General features: G+C 38.3%; 1 protein-coding gene across 1 annotated transcript in view; it reads right to left on the reverse strand.

Moving 5' to 3' along the window:
* LOC308678247 (RNA binding protein fox-1 homolog 1-like) overlaps positions 1-2,635 on the reverse strand; it is a 44,229-nt gene extending 41,594 nt beyond the window's left edge. Inside the window, exon 1 of the mRNA XM_081345312.1 lies at positions 2,530-2,635. Coding sequence (XP_081201438.1) covers positions 2,530-2,616 — 87 coding nt within the window. The 5' untranslated portion in view covers positions 2,617-2,635. The remainder of the gene's footprint in view (positions 1-2,529) is intronic.
* Positions 2,636-11,627: the final 8,992 nt, after the last annotated feature.

Consider the following 11,627-nt stretch of genomic DNA (forward strand, 5'->3'; position numbering starts at 1 on the left):
GAACAATTTTCAAGTATGGCTCCACATACAGCACATTGCATTAATTAAATTATGATACTTCTGAGGTGTGGAGAACTGCCAAATTCAATTAGCTCAGGAATGGTCATTGTTGGCTCATTAGATGTAATTTTAAGAACAGAGTCTTGCCCAGGAATGAGCCTACACTTTCAAATGAATAAGCTGGGCTACGTATTGCTAATGCCACACATAATAATTAGCAATGTCTCAGTAGAGAGGGTGCCTTTTAGGACATCACTACTAGGTACACCTCTACAATTTTTAAAAATTGCAGATCAATGCCATATGTGCTTCCAACAAAGAGGAAAGTTCAGGAGTTTAAGAAAATAACCAGGTGAGCATGGATAATACCTGCCTTATTCTGTCTAACGTAGGGCAGACCCATTTTGGAAAGCTTTCAAAAATATTCTGCTTTGTCAGATGTTTTCACTGTTAATACTATTAGTAATACTGTGATGAAAGAAGCAAAAATAAAATCTCAGTGGTGCTTCTCTTTTGAATTACAAGAACAAAGAAAGCTGATAATTCACAACTGTTTAAAGTAGGAATAAGCAAGATGATGCTTACAAGATGTCTGGACTATAATATCCACAGCGCCTCGTTATTCGACATGCTGGTTGAAGCCAATTCAATGCTGAAGAGCATAAGGTTATCTATTTCTGCACTGTACATTTTTAAGCAGTAAGTGTTCAGGCACAATTGAACTATACAATGTAATCCTCTCAACACAAGTAACAAATCATTTATAATTTTAATTATATTATTAGATTCAAATTTCTGCCTGAGTTCACAAAACATTTTATATTATCTCTGGGGTCTACCTTGGTTTGTTATGAACATTGGTTCTTGGCAGGCATTATTGTTCTGCTTTTGTTATTATCTTTCTTATGTTTTCTTGTTGCATTTTAATCAGTGACTTTGCAGTGTTTAAGATTCCTCTTATTATTTAGTGAGACACAACTGTCTCCCCGTGATAAAGATTAGAACAAAATATGTGGGTTTTCCACCCAAAAATAAAATAATTCCTGCAGCCTTAATGCATAATTGATACACATTTTTAACAAAGGGTTGCCAGAATTCTAAATTATTTCAAAAGCATCTCATTCAATAGGTTGTTGATTATCATATATTGGTGTGCACTTGGCTCACAAAAATGAATCCCGCAGGGTCCAAATTAACAAAATGCAATTGCTCTGTTTACATGCCATACTTTATCCAAACACATAAATCATATTATGAGTTTTATATGATGGCTTGGTTCATACGCTATACCATGAGAATCACTGGGTTCCTTAAACATTTTTTAATGCCTTCAAGTCAGTGTTGACTCATGGCAACTTCCTGGACTAGTCTCTGCAGCTTTCTTAGTAAGATTTCAGATATGTCCTCCTTCCTAGGGTTCAGACAGAATGACTGGCCCAAGCTCATCAGTTGGCTTTGTGCTTAAGGCAGGATTAAAACTCTAGCTTGGTGGTTTAACCACTATACCAAACTGGCTCTCCTAAAATATGTTAGACACCAATCCAATTTTAGCCTAGCCTAGCCTAGTCCAAAGTATTGCACAACCCAAGCTAGAAAATGAATAGATGAATATGTACTCATTGTGTAAGTATTTAGTGCTGGTCCAAAAGCAAACAAATCTGCTTGGATGCCTGTGTTCCTCAGCATATCATCAAAACAACACATCTCCCAGCTTCATCATTTCACACTTGCAAGGGATTTTAGGATGCTTTATCTATATTGTAAAATCATTAGGGCTTTTTTGTTTTTTTTGCTAACCCATGTTATTCATGCATTCTACCATTTTTTTCTTCTACAGTGCTGAGCATAATTTAAACTAGTAACATAAGTGAAGACAGGCTGTGCTATATTAATTATTAAATGCTTATACTATCAGGAATGGCCCTCCATGCATTGAAGTATAGGGTTGTATTTGTTCTATTTCATTTCAAAACCACTAACAGTTTTGCCTGATTAAAAGATGAATGGTGTGGCATCACTGAAAAATTAGAAGAAAGTCAACTTCTAAATAGAGTAGAATCTGAGGGTGTAACCCTTTTCTCTCATCAAATCTTTTATGTTGTCCACCAAAGTCAAATTTGCTTTTTAAGATTATCATTTAAACTTTAAGACTGGTAGAGAACAAAAAAATGTACAACAGAGGTTCCATCCATTATATTCCTAAGGTTTTTCAGTGGACAGGTTCTACCTGGTGTACAAACAAAAGGAAATCCATAGTACAAAGGACAGAATGGATCGATCTCCTAGTTCCTGAAGAAGCTGTAAATATCCCTTTCCATATAAGGAGAAGACTTTGCCTGTCTGAACAATTCTGTAAAAATAACTCAGGAATGGAGAGATTTATCAATGGGGGAAGCTTTATCAGCTGTCCCAAGACCACCAAGACAGGCACAGCTGGGCTTTGTCAATGACACTGAAATGTTTCTTCTATCTCACACAAACAGACACAAACACATGTATAAATGTACACATAATTACAAATGATCATACCTGAACCAGCCCAGAGTAGCATTGGGGTGCCGGAGGATAGACAGGCAGGCTGTAGGGGTGCAGAACCACAGCTGGAGGGGACAACATGGCACATAATAAAGGAAGGGCCCTACTACTAGGTCCCAAAAGGAGTCAAAAGTGCCTCTGTTCAAGCAGCTTTGGCACCAGCTGAGGGAGTGTTGAGTGGCAGATGGGACAGTGCCATTGAAGGACGCCAACAGCTGTCAAAAACACAAGTGTCTGTCGCAAACTCTTTACTTAGACCATCCTAGTAGTATCATGTGCTATTATACTGAGTTGTATGCAGTCCTAAATATTCTTATTTTATATACATGTTTATTTATTAAATTTATATGTTGTCCATATCATTATCTAAAGCAACTCTGGGTGGAGCACTGAAGATACATGTTCTTTTTCCATGTAAACACATATTTATCAATCATTTCTTGGATAAATCATTATACCATATTGCCTAATACATGCATTTGAAAAGCAATTCTAGTTTTGTATATTATTTTTACCAAAATACTTATATATTCATTCTAGCCCATTTATTTTGATTGGAAAACTAGTTTTAAAGGTTTGATAAACACAACTGAATTTTAATTCAAACGTGGATTATACTTGCCAACTTAAAAACAGGTGAAATATATTTCCCATGCCTAATAAATATGGCTCCTGAATGTGTCTGTCTAACTTATTTCCTGCTTTTTAAATTATTTAAAGCCCATTCCCTAATAAATGTACATCTTTCCACTGTTTAAGATTCAGTGATGAAAATCTTTCTTTCTTAGAGCTGGCATCATGTTTTTGGTTCAACACTGCAATTATTGTTTGGATATTATTTGTGTCATTGGATTTTTTTCTGGCTCTCATATTGCAAACCTCCTGGTTGAAAAGAAGCCAAACCGTTTTTGTTTTTTTGTTTTTTTACAAAATGGCTAACACTACCACAGAGGGATCTTGGAGTCCTAGTGGTCAATCACTTAAATATGAGCCAGAAGTGTGCTGCAGATGCCAAAAAAGCCAACACAGTGCTAGGCTGCATTAACAGAGGGACAGAATTAAGATCACGTGAAGTATTAATACCACTTTAGAATGCCTTGGTAAGGCCACACTTGGAATACTGAATCCAGTTTTAGTCACCACAATGTAAAAAAAACATGTTGAGATTCTAGAAAGAGTACAGAGAAGAGCAACAAAGATGATTAGGGGTGTTGTGATTCAGGGTCAGCCTGTGGGTTCGGCAGTTGGGTCGGACGACTCAGAGGAGGAGGGGGTGTTGAAGACCTTGCTGAGGGGGTTGTAGATCTTGCTGATGATAGCCCTCAGGCAGGCCCCTCCCACTTGGTCACCATGGAGACCCAGCTGTGTGAGCCTGACAGTGTGGATGAAGATGACCCACAGCTGGCCCTGTTCAAGGACGCCCGACGCAGGAGGCAGTCAAGTAGGAGTAAACAGAGGAAGGCTGTGGGGCTTCTCAGAAGGAGGCAGAGAGAGGCCACGCCCTGAACTCTTTATAAAGGGAATGTGTGGGGAGGGCTGGTTTGCTGAAAGCAACCGCTCAGATAGTGTTTCAAAGCTCCTGTATCTTGGTTCGTGTCTTGTTTGTTTTTTGTAGTAAAAAATTTGGCAGACGTATTTCCAGCCTCTTGCCGTTTGTAAAGGGGTTGCCTTTTCTGCAGGGCTGGTAGCAGGCTGGTACAGAACAAGGGGACTGGAGGCTAAAACATATAAGGAACGGTTGCTGGAATTGGGTATGTCTAGTTTAACGAAGAGAAGGGTGAGGGGTGACATGATAGCAGTGTTCCAATCTCTCAGGGGCTGCCCCAAAGAGGAGGGAGTCAAGCTATTCTCCAAAGCACCTGAAGGCAGAACAAGAAGCAACGGATGGAAACTAGTCAAGGAGAGAAGCAACCTAGAACTAAGGAGAAACTTCCTGACAGAACAATTAACCAGTGAAACAACCTGCCTCCAGAACTTGTGAATGTTCCAACACTGGAAATTTTTAAAAAGAGACTGGACAGCCATTTGTCTGAAATGGTATAGGGTTTCCTGCCTGAACAGGGGGTTGGACTAGATGACCTCCAAGGTCCCTTCCAATTATTATTATTATTATTATTATTATTATTATTATTATTATTATTATTATTATTATTATTATTATTATTATTATTATTAGATTTTGCCCTCCATTAATTTTTTTTAATGATGAGGCTGTCTAATCTTTTCTCCTATTTTCTATGCTTCAGATATTTGATCTAGTTGTAAGGTACAAATAAAGGCTTCCTGCTCCCTCCTCAAGTCTAATATGATCATTACAAAGCTCATATTACAAACAAGAAATATAAAAATATCTAGATACAAATGTAATAAATAAATAAATGGGGAATGAACCTTTATATTTTGAATTAGCAGTTTTTTTTAAAAAAAGGATGAATGTAGAAGTGGGGGGGGGAATGGTTTCATGCTAAAGGTGCAAATCCCACATATGTTCAAAACTGCTTTGAAGATGTGAACATTCACCTGATTCGAAGAAGAATTCTGGAGAAGTAAAAAAAGAAAAGAAAAACATGGGATCTTTGGATCAAATTTAATAAAAGCACCTATGTATGACAAACTTTAAATAGTTAAGTAATTGTTAAGAGCAACAGCAACAGAAACCATTGTTCTGAAAGCCAAATTTCCTGAGCATAATTAAGACCCACATTGTAGGCAGAACTAGGAGAGTGACTACTTTTGCTTTAGGGGTTTTTTTCTTTTCCTTATAAGCAGTTGTTTAGTGACCATTCAAAGGTACAATGGATTTCCTTGGAGCATTGATATGCCCAGATTCAAAGTTCTGGTGGCCACCTGTACACCGCAGTCTTGTGACTGCACTTCGGGTGCTCAGTAATCAGCCTGCATTTATAGCCATTTGCAGCATTTCATGGTCACATTAGTGTTTTATGATGGTTTCCCCCTAAATTAGCATTTACATTCAGTTTTCAGCAAAACTGGCCCACTGCAAACCATTGGTTTGCTTAAGGGCTGTTGCAAAAAAGGCCATAAAATTAGGTTGGTTATGTGGGTTTTTGTAACTGCCTATAATTTATTTATATTTTATCTATTTTATTTTATCTATATTATTATTATATTATTATTATTATATTTTGTCTATATTTATAATTTATAAATATATTTATATTTATAGCTGTCATGACTTATGGCTGTAATGAACAGCCTTCATTATGATCAAAACCTGTAAAATGGTTGGGTATTTCTTATCAGAAATATTTTTATTTATTTATTTATTTATTTATTTATTATTTATTTATTTATTTATTTATTTATTTATTTATTTATTTAATCCCATTTATATCCCGCCCGTCTCCGAAGACTCAGGGCGGCTTACAATCTAAGCACAAATCAAATGTGCTTAGCAATAGCCTTCATTCTATGTATATGCCTGCTTATTAGGGCTTTCGCCCCCCCCTCCAAGCGGCATTATTACAAAGTCAGCTTATTGCCCCCAACAATCTGGGTCCTCATACCTGCTGAGGAGGATTTTTAAAATTAAGCCAAAGGCTTTGTGAATTTAAATTGCAAATTATGTAAAATTAGGGATGTCCCAGAAAAATTGCAGTCGCCAATAACTAATTATAAACTAGCAAACTAATAGGGTTATCATTAACCAGGCAAAAAGGTCAAAGTGCAAATTTTAATATACCTCAAGTACATGTGCATATTTATTAGAATTAATAAATACAACATTCACCATTATGCTTTTTTCTGTTATTAGATTGTATCTGTAAGAGTTTTTATTTATCCAGGGGCCTTGTGCAGTGAGCCACACCAGGATCTAAAGATTTCATTTTAAAGGTTGGCAATCACCTGATGGCACTAGGAAAATATAAAGCTTTACAAATCAAATCATTGGCCAAAGAATTGTCAGCGTTGACTTAAGAAAATAAGTAGAGCTAAAGGGATTCAGGCCCAAAGGCTTGGAATTTCGCAGCAGCACAGGAGGGCTCCTTAATTTAAAACCATGTAATCTGGAGAAAAACATCTACTTCTGCTTCATTGACTATGCTAAAGCCTTTGATTGTGTGGATCACAACAAACTGTGGCAAGTTCTTAAAGAGATGGGAATACCAGACCATCTTATTTGTCTCTTGAGAAACCTATATGCCGGTCAAGAAGCAAGAATAAGAACTGGACACGGAACCACTGATTGGTTCAAAATTGGGAAAGGAGTCCGGCAAGGCTGTATACTGTTGCCCTGCCTATTTAACTTATATGCAGAGCACTTCATGAAAAAGGCCGGGCTAGATGAATCAAAAGTTGGAATTAAGATTGCCAGGAGAAATATCAACAACCTAAGATATGCAGATGATACCACTCTAATGGCAGAAAGTGAAGAGGAACTAAAGAGCCTCTTGTTGCGGGTGAAGGAGAGTGTAGAAGTTGGTTTAACATTAAGAAAACCAAGATCATGGCATCTGGCCCTCTCAATTCCTGGCAAATAGATGGGGAAGAAATGGAGGTAGTGACAGATTTTATTTTCCTGGGCTCCAAGATCACACAGATGGGGACTGCACCAAGAAATTAAAAGACATGGCAAATCTAGACAGCACACTAAAAAGCAGAGACATCACCCTGCCAACAAAAGTGCATATAGTCAAGGCTATGGTCTTCCCAGTTGCAATGTATGGCTGTGAAAGCTGGACCATAAGAAAGGCTGAGCACCAAAGAATTGAGGCCTTTGAACTATGGTGCCGGAGAAGACTCCTGCGAGTCCCTTGGACTGCAAGGCGATCAAACCGGTCAGTCCTAGAGGAGATCAGCCCTGACTGCTCTTTAGAAGGCCAGATCCTGAAGCTGAAATTCAAATACTTTGGCCACCTAATGAGAAGGACTGACTGGGAAAGATTGAGGGCAAAGAGAAGAAGGGGACAACAGAGAATGAGGTGGCTGGATGGAGTCATTGAAGCAGTAGGCGTGAGCCTAAATGGACTCCAGAAGATGGTAGAGGACAGGAAGGCCTGGAGGAACATTGTCCATAGGGTCGCGATGGGTCGGACACGACTTCGCAACTAACAACAACAACAACAATCTGGAGGTGGTGGGGAATAAACCTAGATTTTCTACCTAGCATGGTCCCAATGCTGAACTAGCTATGGTCTCACAGCAAAGGTATTAGGAATATATTACTATTTAAGGTAAGAAGAAGAATGGTATTTTTCAAAACATTCAGAATACATTGGGAATTGACAAGGAAACTGGCATGATTATCTTACAGCTGCATTAGATGCGGAAATTTGTTTTTTCACCCTGGTATTATTAGGACTTTTTTGCATTTGGGTACAGTACAATAATTTTCATAATCTCTCCCACTCCATTTCTGTGCCACCATCTCATTCTTTTTTCCAATTTCATGGGAAGGGACAGACTTAGTGGGTTCCATGGTTTGAAAAAAAAGGCTGAAAAATAGTGTTTCTTGTAACCAAATTACCAATATTGACCAAAAACAAAAATAATTGCAAAGATTATACCATATAGCAAGAAGTTGTAACTTCATGAAACAAAGCAAAAAATTCAGTAGCTTTAATACGAAAAGTGTGTGTCCACATGCTACCTACTTATTTATCCTGCCCCACTAGAGTTCCCTGGTGAATTTATCTCCCTTTTTTAAAAGCTGAGCAAGTACTTTTGTTCTGAGAAATCACTGCCAACTTGTAAACCAGGATTTACCCGTAAAGTGACCCTTATTAGTTAGTAGTTCAAACCCTCAGGATGGAAAATAAGATAGACTGGCTCTACAGATTTCTGGAGAAAAGCAGAAAAATAATCTCTCCTTAAGAAAAGAATCCATTTTGCTCATTTTTTCTTTTTGCTTCTAGCCTCTGAAGAGATTTGTACAAATATTTATTCAATGTTCTTGCTGAAACCTGAAAGCCACATCTTGTCCACATTTTTAACACTTCACCTATTTCTTTAATTGTGATGAGTAAAAGATGACCAGGGATTCTTGATTACAGAAGAGCAGCAACAAATGAATTCTTGGTAGATTTATCCTAAATCATCTTTTTTGGGGGAGGGGTGTTTAATTTGGGACCTATAAGGATACCTGAGGAACCATCTTGTCTCAATTACATCAACCCATCCCACCTGGTCAAGCAGGGAGGATATGCTACATGTCCCGTCAGTCAGTTTTGACTGGTGTGTTCTAGGAGGCCCTTCTCAGCTGCTGCCCCCAAATCTTCTGGTTTCCCAAGAGTGTTTTACAATAAACAAAAGATTTAGAAACTCAGTAAAATCAGTAAAGACATACCCAGGTGCAGATGTACCGTCTACTACTTGTCGAAGTCCAGCTGAAACTAAAAAGGATGAAAAACCTGAATCCTACTAAACCAAGAATTGACAGAGACTTCATCATTAAACATGAAGGTAAGATAAAAGAAGTACTAGAAATTCATTTAGGAGAAACCAACAACCTGAATGATGAAGATGTAGAAGTGAACTGGAATAAATTTAAAAATGCAATAGTAGAGGTAACAAATTCAAAACAGAGAGAGGGGTACCACAAGAAACAACAGTGGATGACAGAGGAAATCGTTCATCTCATGGATGAAAGAAGACCTTATAAAAATAAAAACAAAGAAAAATACAATGAATTGCAGAAAACAATTAGAAGAAAAATTCTGTAGCTCTTCAAATATATGAAACTGGAAGGATTCCAAATGATTGGCTAAAATCAACCTTTGTGACAATCCCCCCAAAAATAAATGCAAAGAAGTGTACCAAATACAGAACAATAAGCTTAATGAGTCATGCCCTGAAAATATTCCTGAGAATAATTCACACAAGAATATACAACAAAATTGAGGAGTGTAGGTAATGCACAATTTGGTTTCAGAAACAATCTTGGTACACGTGATGTGCTATTCAGCATTCAAGTTCTTGTACAGCATTGTAGAGATGTCAATCACAGTGTTTACATGTGCTTCATTGATTTTGAAAAAGCATTTGATAAAATAAGACACAACAAACTATTAGAAATCCTGGAACAAGTGGGACTAGATGACAAAGACATCCAAATCATAAAGAATCTATATTGGCATCAGGTAGCAAATGTGAGACTAGGCCAAAAATACTCAGCTGATGCAGAAACACGAAGAGGGGTCAGACAGGGATGTATTCTGTCTCCACTGTTGTTCAATATCTACTCCAGACATGTCAAACACAAGGCCCGGGGGCCAGATCCGGCCCGCAAAATGGTTTCATGCGGCCCATGAAGCCATCCTGGAAACAGTGAGGGAACGGCCCCCACTGCCTTGGCCCTGGCCCAAAGACCCTCCTTCTGCCAGAGACCCTCAGATCTGTCCCACTCCTGCCCAGGCCCCCATAGGCACCCTTGATGCGAACGATGTAGAGCTGGCCATGCCCACCCAGTAGGCCATACGCACTCTAGCCACGCCCACCCAGTAGGCCACGCCCACCCAGGCCATATCCACCCGGCTCCCTGAGGGCAACTGCAATGCTGATGCAGCCCTCAATGAAATTGAGTTTGACACCCCTGATCTACTCTGAGTCAATCTTCAATGAGGCAGTGGAGAACACCGATGCTGCACCAAAGTAAATGGTTTTTGGATCAACAATTTAAGATATGCTGATGATACAGTTCTGCTTGCCAGTAAGCATGAAGACCTTCAGCTCCTCATCAAGTCATAGAAATGTCTGAAAAATACGGCTTGAAGCTTAACACCTTGAAAACCAAGATCACGATCTTTAGCAAACAGCCCGTTAATTTACCACCAATAAATTCAGAAGGAATATCATTAGAAAAATTTAAAAGGATCATGCACCTCGGTTCTAATTTACATGAAAGTTGGTACATGACCATTGACGTAGACAAGGATAGAGAAAGCTCAAACAGCATTCTTCAAAATGAAAACCGTCTTCTGTAGTCATGACATAAGCCTAAGATTGAAAACCAGGCTTGTCAGATGTTATATTTTTTCTATCCTGCTCTATGGAGTAGAGAGTTGGTCTCTGACAGAAGTCCACCTAAAAAGACTAGAAGCATTTGAAATGTGGATTTACATATAAGCTGGGTTGATAAAATCAGAAATGAGGTGATAAGCCACCTGGGAAAGCCAAGATAAATCATCAAAACAATTAAAAAAATGAAAATTAGAATATTTCGGATGTGATGCGACACCCAGAAAAATACAGCATACTCCATTTAATCCTCCAGGGAAAGATTGAAGGCAAATGAGGTCCAGGCAGAAGATCATGGCTTCAAAATCTAAGGGACTGGTTTGAACAAAACTCAGCAGTCAACATGATCGCCAATGTCCGATAACAGATATGGTACAAGAAGAGTGCTAAGACCTGGCTCTGCCAATTATTATGGGGGTCTAGAAGTATGGTGTAAACTTGGAAATGGTGGTTTGAGGACACTTCTACTGTTTTGTTAACCTCATAGCCTTTTGAATTTTGTACAGATTTTTATTTTTACTTGGCATTTTAACTTGTTTTTAATTCTCTTTTTAATGTATGTTTTTATTTATGTATTTATATGGTTTCTTATGCTGCGTAATTTCCCCAATCATTTAGGTGAGATCGGCAGTGTAGAAATTTAATAGATTTTCTGACCATTCAAGTTGCCCAGAGATTATTAATAAATCCTTTCCAAATATGAAGCACTGCAATGTATTTTTTTAAAAAAGAGAACATTGTGATTGACAGTTTATTCATACATAATGAATACACAGCCAGGGGACAATTCAGGATGCTGTAGAATGCCAAGGGAGATGATTGAAACAGCAGTTCTTTATGGTGATATGAGACATTTATGCAAATGCTTTATTCATTTGTGAAATGGTAAATGAGAAAAACTTCCCATCCTTTCTCCCCAACCTTCAAATCAGTCCAGTTGCCCATCATTGTTTTCATATGTCTGAAACAAAGCATTTTATTGGGCTCACTTAACTAGTCATGCCGGCCACATGACCACAGAGACGTCCTCGGACAAGCGCTGGCTCTTTGGCTTTGAAACGGAGATGAGCACCGGCCCCTAGAGTTGGAAATGACTAGCACACATGTGCACGGGA

Source organism: Vipera berus, assembly GCF_964194415.1.
Source record: "Vipera berus genome assembly, chromosome: Z".
NCBI classification, from domain to species: Eukaryota; Metazoa; Chordata; class Lepidosauria; order Squamata; family Viperidae; genus Vipera; species Vipera berus.